We start from the raw sequence: 23146 nt of genomic DNA on the forward strand, positions 1-23146 counted from the left end.
CTTCTTCCCCCATGGCTGCCCCAGCTGCCAGGCTTCTAGTAATGCTAGTAATACAGCCAGTAATGCTATAGGGAAGCAGCTTGCATGTGCTTCTTTGCCAGTTAGCCGTGAACTAAGCCAGGTTCTCACCTTTTCTTCTTCCTACCTGCCTAGCACTGCAGTTAAAAGAGGACAGGGCTAGCTGGTCTCATAGGCTTTCTTTAACCCTTTTTGTGCTGGTGTTAGGTTTCTTGGCTTTATTATGTATATCCCCCTTTATTAGGGTGGCTATTCGTGCATTCCCAGAATACCAGACATTCCGGTACTTCCAAGAACAGCATGGACCTGCTCCTGCTGGTGTGACCCCATTTCCACCAGCGTGAGCTTGGATTATTGGTGCGGAAGAAGCCATGCTGCATAGGCGAAGAGGGCACCCTTTTTAATAAGATCTGTAAGAGGGGCTGCAGTCCATTAGGGACTTTGTATGCTCACCCACTGTTAGAGTCACTTGAGTGTGGGGATAAGATTTTACATTACCATGCACACATCATAACAGAATGATGCCTGGGGTCAACTCTGGGTTTGGGACTACCGAGCTCCGCAGCAGGGTCTGAGCGCACCCTGGGTCCGCAAGCCCCACCACATCTATCCATTCACTCTTATGGATCTGGTCAACTTTGTAGGGTTTCCTTGTCAAGCTCAGTCTCCTGGGGTCCAAAACTTCTCAAAACTGCACTCCATATAGAGGCAATCTCGAAACCAGTGCCCTGGAAGACCACATGCAAAACACCTGTCTAGGTCTTTGCTGTTATGATTGGGCCTTCCTCTGGGTATTTGGGAGGTCCCTGTGCATGGGATCCCCCTAGTTCAGGGACCAGTGATATTCCCTTCTTTAACTCTAGTGGGTTGGCAGTTTTGCAGTCTGAGGTGTCGGTCAAAGGCTCTTCACTTTTGGTCCAGCATATCCATGGGACTCTTGATCATCAGGCCACTCCTGAGTCCAGGTGAGGGGGGAGTAGGTTGAAGCCCCTCAAGATGCTCGCTTCTATGGCCCGCTCCTTCATTTGGCAGTGTTGGACCTTTGGTCCCAGCAGGTCCATGGTGGAGTGTTAGTATCGGGTCTTGGCAACCAGATAATTTTCCATGAGACAAACAGTGTCAGTCAGGGGGTTGGAATGATGTCACATCACCCATTGTTTTCCTCCAGCAGGCAGTATCTGCGTGAACTGTTAGAATAGGACAAGCTTGGCAACCTGAGCATCCATCCTCATCTCATCATTTCTGGGTAACCAGGTGGAGTCTTGGTTCCAGAGAGCACCGCTCATTGCAGAAGTGTTGCCGGCATATCTCTTCCACAATATCCCAGGCATCAAGAATGGCTGCCTTGACCTGAGCATACTCTCGGGCCACAACAGGGTCTCTAAAGCACGATACAGTTGTGCCATCCCAGTTAGGCATGGAGCCAGCAAAATAGCTCTTTGGTTTAGGGGCCATCAGGAACCATAGCCACTTGCTCAAAGATTTCAAGGAAGGCTTCAGGACTGTCATTAGGTGGCAGCTTGGTAAGCCTGACCGACAGTGGCCATGGCTAGGTTGAGTTTCACTGGCACCGCTGTATCAGATGGCTGTAGTACCATGACCACCTGCTGTACCAGCTGCTGCTGCTGCTGGACTGCTAAATTGTGAATCAAAAGCTGCTGCTGGTTGGCCGTTTGTTGGTACACTTGTTGCTGATGATGATTATGCGCATTCTGACTGGCCATTCATTTTAGCAGCTCATCCATCTCCATTAAGCTATGGGAGGAGGTGTTTTCATGAGGGTGTTTCCCCCTGTGCCCAGACTTCCTTATGCAAGGACTAGGGCATCTGCCTTCATTCTCTACCGATTTTGTAATAGGGAGCATGGAGGGCCAGGTGGCCTAATGATTGGAACACCTGACTTCTGGCCCCTTGCTTCCCTAGCAGAGGTGCCTCAGTCCTTAAGAAGGGACCCTATGGAAGCAACACTTCCCAGCAAAGAGTCTAAGTCCACTGTCCTGGGCTACTTCCCACCGCTGTCCCTTCAATTTGGGGTGTGGCCCCTAAAGTCCAAATAATCTGTAGAGGCTCAATTCAAGTAGCATCCCATTGTGGACCTTTAGCAGCATTTTGCCACAGCCTTAGGTACCTCTGGGCAGGGCAGACATAAAATTGGAGGGGCCTAACTCCAAAATGTCTCTATAGTTCAATCACACCGTTCACTCACTGCTGGATGTTCCTTGGTCTCCTCAGCAGTCTTCCTCAGTCAAGGATGCAGTGCTTCTTCCCTAGTGGCTACCCCTCTTTAAGTTAGCCACTATGCTGTTCTTGTCACACAAACATTTATATGTTGCTGTTGGCTTTATAGTTTAACACTCTGGGGGCTTATAAGAAGGAAATAATACATAACTAATAAAATTGTTCTATTCTCATTAGTCCCACTTGTGATTAGAATAGCCTCAACACGATTACACAGCAAATTAACATCATTTTAAAGAAACATCTGCATTCCCAGTAAACGTACTTACTTTCAGTAAGACTTTACTTTACAAGTGAGACAAAACACAAAAACAAAACTAAAAACAAATAATAAATAAACCATGTTCTAGGACTAATATCGATTACATTATCTCAGGCTGGATATTTTTTTCAAATTAAAAAAAGGGTTAGTGGGTTTTTTTAGTTATATGAATATAAAACAAATAGGGGCCATATTCTCAGCTGGTGAGCTGGAGCTATGCTGATTTGTATCAGCGAAGGGTTTGGCACTCTCATTCATGAGTCCAAAGTCACTCTTTGGCTCATCTATGACTCAGAAAAGAGCTTCATTTGGAAGTGAAGTTGGCAAGGAATTAGTTATAGTCACACAGCATTCATCCTGTATACATATTTAATGTAAGTTATTGCTTTCTGATCTGCATAGCAGACTTAGGATCAGATTCACCGGTCCATGTAAGGTTGGTGCAGGACTGTGTAGGAAGAGAAAAGTAAATTTAAACCAGCTTTACATTCCCAATCCATGATCTGCGCATAGATCAGCTCAGCCAAAGGCTACTGTAATTTACATCGGCTGTCCAGAGCCTCAATGACCAGTTTCTGCAGCTGGACACTACCACAGTGCAGGGATGTCCTGACCACATCCCCTACACTGGGGACTAATGAAGGTGGCATAGAACTGCCACACCAACTTATCACCATCAAGAGATTCCCCTGGCAGCTGCAGCAAGTTAAAGCCTGGCCTCTTGACTGCAATACTGTGCTCTCTTTTATGTGTGTGTAACTCCCACTGACGTTGACTAGAGATCTAGGACACTGACTGGAGAATTTTTTAAAATCAAAGTATGTCTCGATTAGTATTTTACACAGTTATTTATTAATTGCACACTTACCTTGCATTGTTAGGACTGGCCGTTGTGAGATCAGCTAGAGCTATGGCAGCAGCTTCTTTTACCGCTTCATTCTCACTGCTTAGCAACTGAACTAGCTGCGGAATCCCTTTAAAAAAAAATAATTGTACGTATGCTGCTTTAAATAACCCATGGGAAACTGTAAAATGATCCTTACAAAATGGAGTTAATGGAGCTAATTCCATCTCCTCCCAATTTACTCACCTTGGACTCTAAAAGCATCTTTGCTAGCTAAATTCTCACACATAGCAGAAATAGCTTGAGAAGCAGCAGCTTTAGCACCATCGTTGTCAGTTCCCAAAAGGGTTATGAGGCACTTTTCAATTTCTTCTTCATGCAAAATTTTTCTATTTTCAGCTTTCCACAAAATAAACAAAAAATAGCATTAATCTTCATAGAAATATGATTGCAAATGAGAAAAATGACATCTATTTGATCTCACACATTTGTTCCTTGCTTTTGATACAAATGAGAGACTGAAGCCTGGTGTGTGACATCACAGTTCAAGACAATTGCACCTATATTCCTCCCTCATGGTCCACCAAGGGCACTCACTCTAGCTCCTGGCTCCTCAGCTGTCACCTCTCCTGGGCAGAGACTCGCATTAAAAGGGAAGGGATATAAAAAGGATGTATTTTAATAACCAGCTTTAAACCCGAATAGCCAAATTCAGTAGAAAGTTTGTTCCCTGATAGTCTTAAAATCACAGAATTTGTGCAGATTCAGTGATTCAGCTTTCACATTTTCTGTCATACTCATTAAGGGATACATTTTTCCTTCTGTTATTGCTAATAGAAGTCATGTACATGAAATTTAAAGGCAAATATACAAGTAAAAGAACAATTAAGCTGTGTATTTGATGGTTCCCATACCAGTCACAGTATTATATGGACCAAATAAAAGGCAAGGGCAGATAAAAAAAAAGTGCAACTCATAGTTCTTCATTAAAATGCAGCTTTAAAGAAAATGTCAAAGTCTTAGGGCTCAATCTTGCCCTATGCTGCATTGATGTGCCGGGGCAAGGAAGAGTACATAGGAAATCTCTTCCTATTATACAAGCAGCAGCACAGAATCTTTCCACAGCACTCAAAGGAGGGCTGGCCAATAAGCCTGGAGGCCTCACCTACTTCACTGTGGTCTACAGTTTAGACGATATGTCCAGCTCCCTCCCTTTGCCTAGCTAGGATACATGTTGCTGTCAGCAGCCCTGTTCAGGGTAACAATAAAGTGACACCAGAGTGCATCCTCCCTGACTGGCAGGACTCTATAGCAAAGGAAGCACTGGGTAGCATATCTGCTGCTCTTCATCACTGTAATCACTAGGGCCAAGAGCCAACAAAACACTTAAGCAAGTGCATAACCCATGCTTGTGAGTAGTCCCATTGACAGCAACAGGGCAATTTATGTGCTTAAAGTTATGCATATGGGGTAAAATTTTCAAAAGGTCATAAGTGATTCAGGAGCTCAAGTTCCATTGACTTTCAACGGGACAGATACATAAATCACTTGGTCACTTTTGACATTTTTGCCACTACTATTTAAATCCTTTGCTGAATCAGGGCCTAGGGCAAGATGCAGCGCTCAATCTGTGATCTAACTGAAAAAAAGAAGATAATTTTAATATTATTTATAACATTTAAATGCAAACCATAACTCTGGATGTACAAAATAAAAGCCCTGCAAAGGAACTGTATTAAATCCAGAATTTTGTGGCACAACAAAGCAATCTTTAACAGCACAGTGATTAAACTGCCAGTTTGGCCTTATATAAACAGAGCACTGAACTAAAGATGGTGTCCAAAATTTAATAAAATATTTGTGCTGCCTAAGTTGCTTTGTCCATACAGTGTAACCCTTTTGTGACATCTTTCCCAACAAAGAAAAGCTAAGGCAAATACCTTTTTGAAGGATGACATGCAAAAAAATAATGTGTTTACTAGCATCACATATATCAGGAAAAAAGCAACTTCGGTGACAGCTGCCAACACTACTTATTTCAGAAACTGACACTGGTTTATAGCTAACTGTTGTAGTCAGAAAATAGATACATGTACCATCATAACAGAGGTACAATTTTCTATTTTAATGCAAGACCATAATTCTTTTTCTCTACCCTGCTGGAAATGTTCTCAAAATCCAGCTGTGTTCACTAAACCTGCAAAGGGCAGATTACTGTATAGTTATAACAGATTTTAATGATGAAGTCACATGCTGACTCAGAATTATAATGTACTATATTGGATTTCTGCCCAAGAAATCATGCACTTACATTTTAATCAGAGGAATAACTGAGTACTATACCAGCCACTAGGCATGCTACTAATGCAATGAATTTACAAATGCTGCATGTTCAGTACCTTTACAGGCCAAAAAAATCCCCAAAACACAACTGCATACTGTTGATTCTGATTTTCCCCTACACTGGTCCTGGTAATTGCTACTGTTCCACCTTTTCTTCAGCTAAGAAGTTAACTTTAGATCATGAACCTGGCGACCTGCAATGTATTTAACATCTCCCTCTCTTCCTGGTGCCATGTCTAGGAGCTAATTTATAGGTCAGAGTTTCACAGTAGTCCAGTAAAACACGTCCTCCCTTCATCTAACTTTCACCCACCCTAAATCCTAGAGTTTTGAGGCAAATATTCTTAATTTTCTTCTCTAACCTCTATTTTTCTAACTTGTTTCATCTACGCCAGTGGTCACCAACCGGTTGATCGTGATCGACTGATTGATCCTAGAGGATCTCCCAGTCGATCACAATCTCCAGCAGCGCAGCGGGGCTGCTGCTTAGATAGGCTGCCTGCCTGCCCAGGCCCCACGTCACTCCCGGAAGTGGCCAGTCTGGCCCCACGGCTCTGGGGGCAGAGGGGCAGGGGTCTCCCTTCCGCAGTTGCTCTGGCCTGTAAGCACCGTCCCCGCAGCTCCCATTGGCTGGGAACAGGGAGCTGTGGCCTATGGGAGCTGCGGGGGCAGTGCTTGCAGAGAGGGGCAGCCCAAAGGGGCTGCAGGGGTGCGTTGGCCCTTTCTGTGAGCAGCATGGGGCCAGGGTAGGCAGGGAGCCTGCCTTAGCAGCAGCCATGCTGCACCACCAACCAGGAGCTGCCAGAGGTAAGTGCTGCCTGGCAGGAGGCCACATCCCAAGCCTCAGCCCTGAGCCCTCTTCCAGAGCCAGCACCCCATACCCCCTCCTGCACTCCAACCCCTTGCCCCAGTCCTGACCCCGCTCCCAGAGCCAGCACCCTGCAACTCCTCCTGTACCCCAACACTCTGTCCAGTCCGGAGCTGCCTCCTGTACCCAAACTCCCTCCCAGAGCTTGCACCCCTCACCCCCTCCTGCACCCTAACCGCTTGCCTGAGGCTAAGCCCAAAGCCCCTTCCCACACTGCAAACCCCTCAGCCTCAGTGCAGAGCCCACAGCACCTCCCGAACCCCAACTCCCTACCCCAGCTCGGTGAAAGTGAAGGTGGGGGACAGCAAGTGATGGAGGGGGGGGATGGACTGAGTGGGGTGGGGCTTTGGGGAAGGGGCGGAGCCTCAGGGAAGGGATGAGGTAGATCCTGGGTGGCTCTTAAATTCAAAAAGTGATCTTGGGCATAAAAAGGTTGAAGACCACTGATCTATGCCATATATCGTAGCCTGAAGAAGAGACCAAGCCTTTATATTAAAACCATTGACTGCATTTGTAAAGAAAGATAACAAGAAGGAAGATGCATCATCACTGATAATTATATCCAATGATATAAGATTGTATATGATACAATAATATATTATGAGTAGTTCTTGTCAGAATGTGCTTTAGGAATGTTGTATTGTAGATGTCAGAACAGTAGGACACCAAAACGCAAAAAAAGGTGAGCAAAGGGGAAAGAGAGGTATGTGTTTATATTTAAGAAGTAAGTGTGAAAGAAGAAATAAAAATATATTGTAGTTGTAGGAACATAAGTAATCTACTTGGAATGCAGTACACAGAAACCTGTCACATGACTATGAAAAATGGTGTTTACATTCTTATTGTTCATTTTTCCCCAGAATGTCATAATAAAATAGCAACACTGGAAAAATACATAATGAAAGTTTTAACACAATCTCCTCCTCTCCAATCTACGGTGTCAATCATCAACATACAGAACTCTCACTGACAGTCCATGTGTGGAACTTCCATTGACCGGTGGAGAAAATGAATAGAGATCCATAGTGTGGACTGGAGGGGCAGAGTCACTCTTTTCATATGGCATTTGCAATAAAAATAATTGTAAATATTCAATTGGTCAGACTAGGAGGTTATGAGAAGATTTAGATGAGGACACAAGAAACTCTCCACTCTTCCCACCAGAGGTATTTTCACATATAGACTTATTTAAACAGCATCCTCAAGGGCAAAAGCAATGAGTATGTTCTGCATAATTCTGAACTCAATGGTGAATTAAAAAAACCTGTTTGCAAAAATAGGAACCATGCTATGAATAATTATAAAAAGATAAGAAAAAACTATCTAATTCCACAGGGATTATTAATCTGCAGGACATTTAAAGTCTATTATGTCCCTGTAACAGGAAATTATACCCTAACTTGCCTGACATTTAGATGAGCAGTCGTAGGTTTAAGAGAGGGAACTAGCCCAATTATTGCTACCCAGGTTTAATCACTGCCAATGAGGAATATTTTCTGACAAACAATGCTTGAGGTATCAGGTATCTAAAATCATTAAATAAAAGATAAAGGCCCAAATTTTCAGAGGCCAAGATTCCCTTTTTGAAAGCATTTTCTACCCACATATTAGCAGTTTCTATATCTAACTTAGTACCTGTTTGCTATTTTGACCACTAATATTTGCAACTGCAATTCATTTGTGGAATGATTTCTTCCCAGCACAATTAGTATTCTCAGGCTGGAAAGTGACCCTCAGGCTGGCTGAAAATTCACCCCCACAGGATTTCCACAAGAAATGAACATAGAACTTTAAAAAGTGACATACGATCATAAGCTGCTTTAGTAATTGCCTTTGCTGCATTCTTCTGAATATCGGGAATGGTAGACATTTCTGCAAATGAAAGTAGCTTTTTAAGACCTCCTGTCTGTTGAAGTAGTTGCATAGTATCCACATCCTCAAGACAATTTGCCACCACGGCAAGAGCTTCCACGTGAAGATCATTAAATTCCTAGTAAGAAAAATAAAAAGTCTTCTAATGAGGATTAAAATATCTTTAACTTTTCTACCTTCTAAGATAATTACTATAATGAATTACTGCACATTCTGGTACACAATGAAATCCATTGTGCATCTTTCAAAAATATGTTGATGGACTCCACAACCTGTGTTAACATGGAGTTAAGTTTGGTTATAATTATGAAAAAAATGGAAAGACTCCCATTGATTTCAATAGGCTTTGGATCAGGCCTTTAGAGAAAACCGGATATCTTAAGGTTTCAAAGAGTTTTACTACATAATTAAGCCTCACGATACTCTCACGAGGGAAAGAAGCATAACTATATTCATTTTACAGATGGTTAGAACTGAGGCAGTAGGTGCTCAAGTGACTTGTTCCAGATCACAGAGCCAGAGCCACTGCTAGGCATAAGCAGAATAAGCAATTACTTAGCATGCCAAGCAGCTCAAGGGAGCCTCCATTCGCTTTTTTAGTATGTGATGCGGGGCGGATTATTCCTGCTTAGCACCCCCAGTGGGACAGCATTACCTCTGCCTGGAGCAGTGGAGTATCCAAGTCAGGAATGGAACCTGGAATCATTGGTGTTTAGACTAAATTAAGGGAACAAGATTGGCTCTGAAACTATGCACTAGCACTGGAAAATACAGAAATGGAAAGTGTCACATAAAATTAAGCCATGTGACTTCTTCTATTATTTGAAATACTTTGAAAAATGTACAGTAATGTCATTATAAAAAGAGTGTTAACAGAACCAAAATGTTAAAACAATAAACACAGCATGAAAACTAGTGATTCTCCCTCTCACTCACCAGGTATAGCTGCAAAAAAAAGAAAAAGATTTTCCAACTACCACTTAGATGTGATGAGATCTTATTTTTATCTGAATAAGCAAACAGGATGAAAAACAAAACAAAACCTGCTTCCCAGATGATGGTTAATATGAGAGAAACGTTTCCTTTACTTTATCAGCTCTCTGCATATTACTGATCAGTACCACAGCAATGACAAAAACTATCTAGGCTGCTGCTCTTCTTGGGTACCATTCTGCCATCCTTATGTTTAGTACCTCACTCATGAATGACCCATTGATGACACATACTACATTCAGTCTTTTCAAATTAATTATTACTACTCTGGTTACACAAAAAGGGGCAAAAAATTCAAAAGGCACAAATTTATTTTGTTCATATTGTTCAAAGAAATAGCATTAATGAACATTTCTTTGGATTTGGTTTACTCTGTCAATTTGTCAGCTCTTACTTCCCACAACAACAAATTTAAAATGATGACATTCATTTCTTTAGTTGGATGCACGGATGAAGATTGGATACAGAATATCTGAAACACACTTTTTCAAGTTTACATTTATAGTTCATATTTCAAATAAACTGTACCTTAGTTTCCAGTATCTTAAAAAGATGATCTAATCCTTGGTTTTCTCTCAGTATTATCCTGGTTTCTCTGTCATTGCTAATTACACCAAAGGTTTTGAGAGCTAACAATTGAACAACTGGATATTCAGATTTCAGCAGTTCCAGCAAGGCGGGAACTGCGTTTAGTTCACGAACTGCAGCACGGCTTTGAAAATCCTGCAGTGAAATACCAAACTGCGTAAGTATAATTGATAGTACAACTGTTGGCTTTATATAAAGAGCAAAGACACTCTGATTTCACACATATATTAATGAGCTAATATTTTGCAACTTTTAATTCGGAAGGTTTCTTTCCATTTGGGCTAAAAATGGAAATTGAAAATAAGTGTTCCACAAAACAATATTCAAAACAGTCAAAAGAATTTTGCATTACTAAAGTATTAATTATAATGTGTAGTTATGGTTGAGGAGGCTGAAAATATTGATGCTTATTTCAGTCCATATATGGATTTTTTGGAAAAGTTTGGTGAAATTTAGTTTGATCATTTCAAGCTATCATAATGACAAAAAAGAGACTTTTTCACACTTTGAGGCACTTGTCTGGTTTCCTCTCTTAGGCTTCAATAACTAAAAACCTGGTTTTGTTAAATATTTCAACCTTTGCATATATATCTAATCTATATCTATATTGCTCAAGGAAGAACGTATACTATACCATATTAAAATGGTACAGGAATAAAGTAGTTACAATCTGTTTATAATAGCATATTGCATCTGTGCAGTGTGTAGTTTTCCTTATCAATTTAAGCAAGCACCTGGTGCAATTATCCAGATACACCCTGCAACAAAGTCAGGAAGATAGCAAGAGAGGAGAAACAGCAAAACATGATTCAGAATAAAGACTTGTTCTGATGCCCCAAAAAAGAGAGCCATGAATTTAATTCATTACTGAATTCATTTGCCTAGCCTCTGAAAAGAACTACTATACAACTGTACCCTTCTTTTGCTAAGCAACATATGGGTGACATTAGTGCTGATTGTGAAAGTGGTCAATTACAATACCTTCCTCCCATACGGAAAAAAAACTGACAACAGTTTTCATCTATATTTAGGAATAAGTTCAAAATCATTGCCGTGGACTTGTTTGTAAGAATAAGGCAAGATGCAATTTTAATCACCCTATCTATGCAGTTTTAGATAGACAGACATTTCTGTAACCCTTAGTATGAGGATAAAGACTTGCCAAATAAAAATGCAAGATTTTTATTTCAACAAACATTTTTGGGTCTGATTCTGATCTTGCTCACACTGGTGGAAATCAAGAGTAACTGAGCTGAAGTCAAAAGAGCTACAGTAAAGTAAAACTATAGCTGAAACTGAGATGAGACTCAGACCTTTTGAAATTAAGTGATTCTTTAATAAATTGATAAATTCTAGATATTACAGGAATAGAACCAGATATTTTAATCTCTAGAAAAGAAATAAATCTCTAGAAAAGAAATAAAAATACAATGCTTATCTGCCTCTGTAATTACCTGTACGAGGTGATAGATGCATTCAACAGAGTTCTTCTTAACATCAGGATCAGGGCTACTTAGCAATCTGATAAGTGGTTCTAGTCCACCTTGCTCAAATATTTGCACTTTACTGGTATATTCAACTGCCATATGTGCTAGGCAAAGACTGGCAAACTCATGGACAACTATATCTTCTACAGGGTGAAAATAAAATTAGGTTTTGTTCAATAGAATATATGCTCATTCATCCATCGGGTTAAAATATTATTTGAAAGTCAATAAACATTAGCTGTTAACCTTACCTTACATTGCTATAAATATGCTGTTCAATCTATAAAACATATCTTAATACTCAGTAAATTACTGAATTGTGGCTATAAAAGCATTAGGTCAATCACTTATCTAATGTGTTATGACAAGTCATAACTTACAAGAAAGCTTTTTATTAAATTGCTTATCAGACAGTGAAAGTAAATTATTTTTGACAGTATTTTTTCACAAAGGAGCACTGCAGGTTACCTTCCGGCGCCAGCCGAGCTATGACAGAATTTGTGACATCCAGCTCTCTCAATAATTTTCTGACGTCATCTACAATGACAGAAAAATAAATATGAAGATTTTTGTGTGGTTAGATGGAAATAATGTAGAAATACAGCTGATGCACAGAATTAAAAGCAAGGTGAAAACTAAATGAGGTTGCTTAATGCTACTCCCTGATCCTGAGAAACTGACTTATGCCTTCTCTACGCTTAAAAATTAGATTGACCTAGCTATGTTGCTCAGGACTGTGAAAAATTTTGTGCCCTGAGCACCATAGTCAGGTCATGCTAACCCCTGGTATAGATGGAACTAAGTCAACAGAAGACTTCTTCTGCCGACTTAGTTACCGTCTCTTAGAGAGGTGGATTAACTACATCACTGAAAAACCCCTCATTCAACTCCCATTTGTAATTTAAGGAGACTGACTTATGGCATAAGGAGAAATGTCTGCTGAGGTTGTCCACCATGTTGTTTTGTATACCCGGGAAGTAAGAAGCCGAGATGACTATCTGATTGGCTGTGCACCAGTTCCAAAGTTTTACTGCTTTGGTGCAGAGTGAGGGGGAAACGCACTCTGTCCTGGTGATTCATATAATACATGCATGCTATGTTGTCTGTCATGATCTTGATGGACTTGTTTTTTAATAGAGGAGGAAAGTGTAGGCAAGCATTTCTGATCACTCAACTTCAACAGATTGATGTGCAAGCACTGTTCCTGTTCTGACCATTTGCCTTGGTCTGCGTGAGGACCCAAATGTGTTCCCCATTCCAAGAGGGAAGTGTCCAATGTTATTATGACTGTTGGGGAATTCTGGTTGAACAGGATTCTTGCACAAACCAGTGAATGACTGTAGGACCTGGCTGGATACAGACACCTTCTTGTTCAAGCTATGTTTGTTGGGTACATAAACTATCCTGAGCCACCCCTGGAGACATGAAAGATGCAACCTGATGTTTTGGGTCACAAAAACTCAAGTTTTCCATGCGTCCCAGTAGTTGCAGACATGTCCTTGCTGGAACCTGAGGGCTGAGCTGCATTTTTGGAATAAGGTCCTTCAAAGCAAAGAACCTGTCAAGAGGGAGATAAGCTCTGCCTGTTACTGAATCTGGAAACATTCCAAAAACAATTGTTGTGGAGGGTGTCAATATTGATTTCTCAAGATTTATATGCAGACCTAGACTTTGGAATAGTGAAGTTGTTGTTTGAGCTGCTGACCAAACCTCTGATATGATTGACCCTTGAGGAGCCAGTTGTTGAGGTAGGGAAAAACAGTTATTCCTAAACAACATGGTATGACCACTATGATTTTTAAGAAAGCTCCTGGGGCAGATGACAAGCCGAAGGGTAGGACATCATACTGGTAATGATTGTGATTGAATGTGAAATGAAGAAATCTTTTGTGAGAGGGGTGAAACTCTGTTTGAAAATAGGCATCTTTGAGATCAAGGATCGCAAACCAGTTCCCTAATTCCAGGGAGGGAATTATAGCTGTTAGGGACGCCATACTGAATTTAAGATGTCAACATGCTTGTTCAATTGTCTGATATCTAAGAACAGTCTCCAACGCCCATTATTCTTGGGTATCAGAAAATATCTTGAATAGAATCCTTTTCCTCTGTATTGAGGTGAGACTGGTTCTATGGCTCCTAGAAGCAATGTGATCTTCTGTCTCAGCAATCAATAGTGAGAGGGGTCCCTGAAGAGGGCGGGGGGTTGGAAGGGCAGGATGGAGGTAATTTGGATAGTATAAACCAAAGTAATGGCCTCCAATACCCATTTGTCTGACATTATAGTCCCTCATGCTTCCTGAAAAAGACAGAGGAAGTGTCCAAATTGAGGAAGGGGGTTGTGTCATGCAGCTGAAAAAACCTGGTCATTGGGGGGTTTGGACTTTCAGCCAAACCATCTAAACTGGTGTTTGGACAATGCTGAAGGTTGGCATGAAGCAGTAAAGGTAGTTCTAGGCTTTTTCTTTGAAAATCTCAGCCTCTCATCAGTGGTATTGGTGGCCTACAGAAGGTGAAAAATTGAGCAGGGCAAGATATTTGTGCTAACTGAGACCTGCTAAATGTTCTCTCATTTGCAAGCTGCTCCAGAATCCTTTAGGATATGAAGCGAGTCATTCGTGAAGTCTTCAAAAAGCTTGTGGCCATCGAAAGATAAATTTTCAATGGTCGATTGAACCTCCTATGGAAACTCAGACAACTGAAGCCAGGAAGCTCACACCATTGCTAGGTAGGTAGAAATAGACCTGGCTGCAGTATCCGCCACATTGAGTGAAGACTTCAGTGAAGTTTTTGCTAAGCTGACCCTCCTTTATTATGGCTCCGAACTGTTCTTGATGTTCCTGTGGTAAATGGTCAATAGAAGCATTAAGCTTCTGTAGTTTAGGTAGACATATTTTGACATCAACGCCTGGCGGTTAGCTATCCTGAACTGAACATTTCTGGTCCTTATCATAAGGGGTAGGCTTTTGGATATGTTGCCTTCCCCTTTCATTGACTGGATTCATGACTAAATAATTTGGTGCTGGATAAGAAAATAAAAACTCAGAATCTCTGGCTGAGACATATTATCTTTTTTATCAGCCCTCTTGCATAGGGAGGGAGGCATTGCTGTAATTTGCCAGATGAACCTGGCTGGCTCAAGGAGTGCTTCATTAATTGGCATACCACCCATGCTGAGATAGAGGTGTGTGATATGTTCAGAAGCTTGTGATGGGAATCTAAGACTTCTTCCAGGGGAATTTGCAAGTGTCAGTAACCCAATTCATCAGGTCCTGGGATTGTCTCATCAGCTAATGATGGTGGTGGTGGCATTACTGCCTCATTTGGTGATGACAGGGGGTAACCTCCTTGTCTGCCCTTGCCTCTTGCTCCTCAAAGGTATCCCTGGGCTCAGAGTGGGGAGGAGGGATGGATGGTACCAGGGAAAAAGTCTTCTGTGTTCCCTGTGAAACTGAGTTTAGGTCCCTCAAAATTACAAGGGGATCCCAGTAAGGCAAATAAGGAAGACCATAAGGCATGGGGGGAGGTATCCAACACTGGTCATCCCAAATGTTGGAAGGCAGGGGTCTGGTGTCCTGCCTTTGTTACATCTGTAACAGAGAATAACATCTTCCAGAATAAATCAGATAGCCTTGAACAGTAAGTTCAGAATCTGAGTCAAAATGCTCCTCTATATATTGTATCTGTGGTGACATCCTCTCCTCATGGGTAGAGGAAGATGAAGAAGAGGTAGATCTCATGGAAACATGAGCAGGCCATGATCCAGTCAACCTTGCTACCGAGAGATGTCCAGAGGTTGCAAGGAGTGGAGATTTGAGTTCATTCAGAACCTAAAGGTTTTTCAGGTACTGGAATTCCTGCAGTACTGGCAGCACAACAGAACTCAATACCAACCCCAATGATGTTGCAGAAGCTGTTGTGCGAGACACTGATATCTGTACCAAGGGGGCTGAGGATTCTGTTGAAGCCAGTCTCTTGGTAATAACAATCTTCGGTACTGAGTCCTTTACTCCTGAGGAATGGAACTTAGTTGAATTCTTAGAATCCTTCATGGTACCTGAAGTACTCAGAGCCTCACTAGCACTCCTCTGGGTGTCTGAGGTTTCCAGTGACCGGATCTTCTTTGATGAGGAACTCTTTTCTGCTCCTCTTCTCCCTTCCTTATCCTTTGAGTAGGAAGCTCTCAGTGTCACAGTTATAGGCACCTCTCTCATAAAGAGTGTTGGAGACTGCAGGTTTGATGCCTTCTTCCCCTTGGAAGCTCTTGGTGACCATGATCTTGATGATGGGAACTGACAGAAGCGAAAAATCCCTGTACTGGGGGGTTCTCTGCCCCTTGTTCAGCAGCCAGTCTCCAGGCTTGCTCCATCATTAACAGCCTATACTTTATTTCCCTGTTCTTCTGGGATCTTCCTTTAAAAGAAGAGCAGATCTTACACTTGCTGGGAACGTGAGAGTCTTCCGAACAACGAATGCATTGGGAGTGCCTGTCACTAAAAGGAATTGCTTCTTGACAAGAAAGGCACCTTTCAAAAGTCTGGGGAGCCTGATATCCCTGAAAGGAGAAAATTTGTTCAAACCTCTCCATAGGGGAAAAAGAAAAAAACAAATTTTTTGAAGAAAAGAACAAGGGAGATCAAATGTTCCTACAACTGTAAGCTTCTAAACTTGCTACTACAGGGACTAATTGTAGAAGCTAAAAACACTAATACAGGATGGAAGAGGTGCACAATAAATTGACACATGCTAGACTCCATCTCTGGCTGAAGGTAGTGGAGAAGAACTGAGGGCAGTTAATCCATGAATCCCTATACTACGCTCACACGCAGAATTCATGTCATCCACAGGCGTCCTTGCTTCCCTGCAGAAAATGACTTTCTGATGGAGAAGCAAAGGGAAACCGCAACAGCGGTCACACACTCCTCCCCAGCAGTGTGGGCATGTCATTTTGGGCACCCAGAGCAGCCAGTGTAGAGATAAATCACTGCAGAGGGTGAGAGGGGAGGGAAGTGGACCTGTAGATGCTCCAGCCACTGGCTTGTACCCTGCTCTAGGCTCAGCTCCTCTTCCCCTGCAAGAAATGTCCAGGACTAGGTCAGACGTACCTCCAGAAACCTCCTCCAGCTGCAGGAAGCTCTGCATATCCCCCTGCTTACTGCCTGAATTGCTCCTCAGCCGCCACGGGCAGGGTAACTGTACGACGAGCTGTTCCTCTGTCCACCCAACTCGCATGTACCTGGACCTACCACACCTAAGCCTCAGTGCTGAGCCTCACCCCTTCACACCCCTAATCCCCACCCTGCAAGCCCCACCCCCTTGCATCCAGACCCCCTCTGAGCCCCTCCCCCATTTACCAAGCAATCCTCCCCACTGGCTGCCTGCACCCAAAGTGTCCCATACAGAATCCTCTCACCCCACACCTGGATCTCCCCACACTAAGCCCTCCACACTTGAATCCTGCTGAGCTGAGCCTGCTTGTCCCACACCTGGATCAGGGGCCAGAGCTGGGTGTGCATGCAAGATTCTGTCCCTCTCACTTGCTATCTTGGTGCACCTGATGTGGAGGGGCAGGACACTGGGGTGTTTCTGGGACAGGCCTGGCCCTTGCGCTGTGTCAGGACTGGGTGCAGCCTCACCGCCAATTCCATATTTTGAGGAGGGCTGCAGTGTGATCTCCCACCTCCATACAGCCAGTGGCCTGTGTTCCGCACTGCCGTGCTGCAGCCTGCATATTTATTAGAGACAAATAAAATATGCAGAATTTTAAAATATGGTGTGCAGAATTTTTTTTGCACAGAATTCCCTCAGGAGTACTATACAGCCTCAATACAGGGCAAGAGGATGTGCAGGGTGCATGAGCGGGCCAATCAGGTACTGCTATCAAAAATCTCCAATCAAAGGTGCAGAGGTACATGTATACTTAATGTGGAGCATCCACAGGCACACTGATCAAAGAATACTTGCTTCTGACAAGTTATTCAACTTACTATTTATTGCAAAGATTAAGGTAACAAACACCCAAACCTAACCTTTGAAATAAACAACAATTTGTTGTTTGGCAAGGATTAAGGATTTTTTTTATTGCCCTAAAATAATCTTTGAAGAATTTGTTTTTCAAAGTAATCATTTTCTAATTTCCTGATGACAGAGCATACAAAGCAAATTCCACATCTGATTCTCAAAAAATGTAATTTTTATGGGTTCTGTAAAAACTATGACAAAGACATTTTGAGAGAGACTTTTAAAAGACATTATTGTTGACCATTTGCTTAGCATAAACACAGCCAACAGGAGACACAGATTCAAGAGCTGACTTGAGACACTTACTCTTTGAGACAGTCGATACCATAATATTATGATGCTGTGTTGCAGCCTATCAACATGTCACAGTGTTCATGTTTGTACTGGAGAAGAAACAGTTACAGGTGAACCCCCATAAAGGGAAAGGACCTAGATGTTTACAGGGGCAGATTCTTCAGACCCGGCCTTGAGGCAATTGTTGGTGCACCAGAAATGGGAATGTGTTCCAAAAATAAGGGGCAGTACGGAAGAAGGCATGATGATGAAAAGGGGAAAACCTTATCATGGGAGTCAGTGAGAAAGAAGCTTGCTACGGAGCAAAAGAGCCAAGAGGAAGAGTAGGAAGAAACCAGAGCAGAAATATAAGCAGGTGGGGAGCTGTGCAGTGCCTTGAATGTCAGAACCAGAATCTAGAACTTCGTATGGAAAGCAGAGGGCAGACAGTGAAAAGATTTAAATAGGGCATGACAGGAAACAAAGTTGGTCAGGTTACTTACAAATAGGGTGACCAGATGTCCCGATTTTATAGGTGCCGATTCTGGGTCTTTTCTTTTTATACAGGCTCCTATTACCCCCCACCCCCATCCCGATTTTTCACATTTGCTGTCTGGTCACTCTACTTACAAAAAAGTGACATCGTCTGTGATACTAGCAGGGTGAAAACTTATAAGGGACTGAAAAATACTATTTATTTATATCGTCTTCATTTTCTTAGATAACTTATTTAACCATAGCTTTTGCTGGGGATGGTAAGCAGTAGCTAATTCTTTTTCTTCTACTTTCTATAAAAGGGAAGTTATCAAGCCTTTCTAGACATGCTAGAATTCCAGTAGCTAGCCTAATTATCACATCAGTATTAAGTTATTTGGGGTGAAATGCATTTCTGGTCTAACTATATCACAGACAATTGAGTTACACCAGAGATAAATTTGGTCCTTTGTGGCTTTTTTTTAGTGTAGGTATTTTTCATATTAGCAAAGAAACAAACTTTAGTAGGATGTTTTAATTTGTATCCCGGTTTCCTTTCACGCCACCTATATCTGCATCAACTGTATTTTTACAAAATGCAATTTAATGACAAAAATTAAAAACTGAAGACTCTTACTATTAGAAGCCATGATCCCAAATACCATGATGGCATTTCTGCGCACAAGTGGGTCTTCATGTGAGACTAGTTTAAATAAAGGCTCCACAGCTCCAAGACTAAGGAGTGTCACTTTGTTTTCATCACCTAAAGAGTAATTAGGTTTAAATTCTATATGAATTATTGAAAATACCTTAGACCAGAATGCAACAAAAAGCAATTAATACTAATGTAATATACATACATATAAATATAAGGTATTATTGATATCAATGTCTTTATTGGATTACAGAATATATTTCAAATGGTACCAAAATGGTCTAAAATAAAGCAGTCTAACATAACACTGTCATTAAAAATGCTTTGATGGAATTATAGCCCTAAACACTGCAGTATTAAACATAATGCACCATATGTAAATAAAAGAATGTGTGGTTCACATCGATGTGATGTTACATCCAGGTCTGGATTAAAGCATAGGCACTAAAGGCCCAGGTCTAAGACCTCAGCTCTTGGAGTCATATGATCACCTCAGACGCCTCATGAAAATATAAAGTAAGTTTCTAGCCCATATGATTGTGAAGAAAAGTTTGAAAACATGAACCAAGTGTAACTGCTTGCCTTCAGAGAGCCTGAAACAACAGCTCTGAAAGTTGTGCACTGCCCTATGCATCTCAATGGGGTGTTGATCCAAGGTGCACTAGGCTGGAGGGATACCACCAACACCAACCTAACAAAAGAGCAAGGAACAAGCAAGATCCATGTCACTAACCCAGGGGTTCCCAAAGTTTTGCTGGCATGACCCCACTTTAATGAAGTTTTTCCTGCTGGAACTCCAGACAGCATGGAGGACACCATTTTGAAGAGCAAACTGACGTTCTCTGCACAGTATGACCACACACACTCCATACATACGAACTCACACTGTGCAGAGGACAACATTTTGTAGAGCAAAATGGTGTCCTCCATGCATCATGACCTTGCACGCCCCGTACGTGCAAGGTCATACTATGTGGAGCAAAATGACATCCTCTGCACAGTAGTGATTGTCGTGACCCCATCCGCTGATAGCAATTTGTATGGAGAGTACTGCTCAGTCCCTGCAGCCTCCAAAGGCAATATACTCAGTCACTCTGGGGGGATGGAACATGCACAGTCCAATCACACAGAAGAGCCATGCACGGATGGGCTTGCTCAATACAAAGAATCATTTTACAATTCAGCAGATAAGTTGTATAATATCTCGACTGGGCATGTGCAAACTGAGGTTTTTCAAGGCTCATTCATATCTTGTCCAATTTGGGTGATTTTTCACAGAAATAGCAAAGCCACATTCCTGACATTACAGCAACCTCACTTCCCTCAATCAAATTTCAAGTCCTTGTTCCAAAGCAGGGAGGTGCTACAACTTCACCAAAAAACTGTACAACCAGTTTGTTAATTAGTCAAAACAATACATTTTCTCTTAATATAGCTCTTGGAAATGCCTTTTGGAAAGTTCCAGCAAAAATAAGATTCAGCCTGAGACAGACATCTAGCATGGAAAATTTCAACCCAAGTGGTTAAAGTCTGGCAAAGTTATAAAAACTGAAAACCAAGTCTTATAATGGGAAGCGCTGGGCAAGCTTAACAAATCCATTTCTGGAAAAGCCACAAACGGAATGAGCCATTGGGTAGTTTTGCATGGCAGAATAAAAGTATCAAAGCGTCTGAGATGGGAGTGGGCACCATCAGGGAACATGCCTCTGGGAACGTTAGCTGCAGAGAAGCCGAAAGTAACCTGGGGAGTCAAATTCTTGTACAATATGCAGACCCCTGGTACAATACAAATAAATAACCACATTGATTGCTTCCTAATTGAAACTGAGAATTCAAACCTTTATTTAAAAATGGTTGTCAAATGTGAATCAAATGGAAACAGATGTACTGGCATTTTCCTGTGTCTGCAGACAGACTAAAACAATAGCTCTGAGGTAGACTATCACACCCCTTAGTTGGCTGCACAGAAGAGGAGGGGAGAAAAGCCCGCCCTTTCTCCTCTTCATTGCCTGGCTTAGATTATGCCTCTGGCCACAGGGGACAGTGTAGGGCCTGCTTATCTAACCATCCCCACTTAGAGGAGATGGGCAGGGAGGGAGGGGAGAGTGCTCTGTCCCTACTCTGTGCTGGCCAGAGTTGCTGACCAGGCACACAATGAGGAGACAGCTGCTCCATTAAAAGGCATGAAATAACTTACTCTACTGCAAACAAGTGGGAGCAGAGAAGGAATTGTTCTTGGGGCAGCCCCACTACACACCAGGGGTATGTCTTCACTCAAGGAGTAACTCCTGTTATCAGTACTCAGGTTACTCATCTCAAGTTAGCCTAGTTCAAGTGAGAGCAGCCACACTGTGAAGTAACACTCAAGCTGCTGTGTCTGCACTGCTGCTGTACTCACTCATGTGTGGTGCTAAGACTACTGGAAGCACAGCCTGTGGTTCTTAGCACTGCAGTAAGCTGAGTTGCTCCATCAATTATTTCCCAGTGAATTGTGGAAGAACTTGTCTGTCCCTTCAGGGCACATGGGCCAGGGGGACAGGACTATGGGATGGCACTAGAGGACGAGTAGCACTTGTGGAGCTAGCCTGTGTCCACACTGCAGAGTTGTCATGTTAGCAGCTGGTGAACTGCGCTTACTCAGGTTTTAGCCTATACTTCCTCTAGCCAACTCAAATTAACAGCACCAGGGAACCATTTTTTTTGTGTGGATTGGACTGAAGTTATTACCTGAGTTAACTCTGCAGTGAAGACAAGTCCCACTACCTAGAATATGTCTCCACTGCAATCGGGGGTTTGACTGCAGCTCCGGTAAGTATATGTGCACTAGCTTTAATCTAGCTAGTGTGGCTAAAACAGTGCACATGCAATGTCATGGACCATGATGTGGGCTAGAAAAGTGAGCAAGTACCTAGGTTTCTAGGTGGGCTTGTACAGCCTATGCTGCATCTTCACTGCTATTTTTAGCTGTGCTGGATAGATTAAAGCTCACACAAATATGCCTACCTGAACCGTAATGACATCTCCAATGGCAGTGTAGACACACCCCTATTCAGGGCTGACTGCAAAAGTACACTAGCTCGCTGCGGCATCAGCAGAATATTCACATTAACTATTTAATAGGTTATTAATTTAGCAGAAACAACAAACTAATATGTTTGTCATTTTTCGACATGATGGCAGATACAGTATTGTTGCGGTGAGCAAAGCGATAGCTGTCAAGGGCTGTTGAGGTTGGAAACAAGGAATTCAACCCTCTCTCCTCAAATTTACAGTAATCTCTACCCTGCCCAAAATATTGCTGCATCTTCTCCTCAGAACCTAAAGCCTCAACTGCATATTGTTTACCAAGCCCAGACTGCATACCTTCCAGGATTCCAGAAACCCCAAATGCTCCCTAGCCAGCAGTCAAAAGCTTCAGGTTTTCTCTACCAACTTTAACAATGTCATCAATTTCTGTCAATACAAAAATCTGCAACACACAGAAACCTTACAATTTAGGGCAACATAAAATAGATGGAATATCATATAAAAATAAATTAAACCAAAGATGCCACTACAGTACACTAATTAGACTAGACTGGGTGGAGTGGAGGGAGTGGGAGAGAATTTGGGAAAGGCAGGGCCACATAACTGTGGGTTCCATTATTAATTATTATTACTATTGTTACCATAAGACCTAGGAGCCCCAGTTAAAAACTAGGACCTCATTTTGTTAGGCCATTTTTAGGTTCTGTAAAAACCCAGAACAAAAACATGGCCCTGCCCAGATTTATGTTTGATGTGCCACACCCATAGTGCCTTGATTATATATAATTTAAACAAGAAAATTTAGGGGATTTGAAATACTAGACACTTGTTTGATTTCCAAACATGTAGCAATGATTAAGGCTGATTGTTCTCATGATGATCTTCTACTATGGAAGTACTGTTCTTGAAAAAAGAAAAGAAAAAAGAAAAGAAAAGAAAAGAAGGATTAAATGCAAAATACAAAAAGAAGGAAACAAACAAATCCCCAGAGATGCAAAAAGCTTGAAATAACTATTTCTCCAATTCAAATTATGTACCGCATAGCAAATTATAATATGCAAGATGCCACAATCTCATGCCCAAGATAAAACAGATTTAGACTATCCTACATTCAAGGTAAGTTTTATTATTAAAAGATGCAAAAAATTAACTTCATGCAGAACATAGGACTTCCTTATAACTGTAA

The 23146-nt window shown here is 41.9% G+C and overlaps 1 protein-coding gene across 2 annotated transcripts in view; it reads right to left on the minus strand.

The window, feature by feature from the left end:
- Positions 1 to 23146, minus strand: part of ARMC3 (armadillo repeat containing 3) — an 87931-nt gene that overhangs the window by 41353 nt on the left and 23432 nt on the right. For both annotated transcript variants that reach the window (XM_032775657.2, XM_032775656.2), the window contains 7 exons: positions 18916 to 19041; positions 11982 to 12050; positions 11481 to 11656; positions 9967 to 10161; positions 8380 to 8563; positions 3609 to 3761; positions 3387 to 3492 (listed from right to left, as the gene is read on the minus strand). In XM_032775657.2, the coding sequence (XP_032631548.1) occupies positions 3387 to 3492; positions 3609 to 3761; positions 8380 to 8563; positions 9967 to 10161; positions 11481 to 11656; positions 11982 to 12050; positions 18916 to 19041 (1009 nt within the window). The remainder of the gene's footprint in view (positions 1 to 3386; positions 3493 to 3608; positions 3762 to 8379; positions 8564 to 9966; positions 10162 to 11480; positions 11657 to 11981; positions 12051 to 18915; positions 19042 to 23146) is intronic.

Source organism: Chelonoidis abingdonii, chromosome 2, assembly GCF_003597395.2.
Source record: "Chelonoidis abingdonii isolate Lonesome George chromosome 2, CheloAbing_2.0, whole genome shotgun sequence".
Lineage (NCBI taxonomy): Eukaryota > Metazoa > Chordata > Testudines > Testudinidae > Chelonoidis > Chelonoidis abingdonii.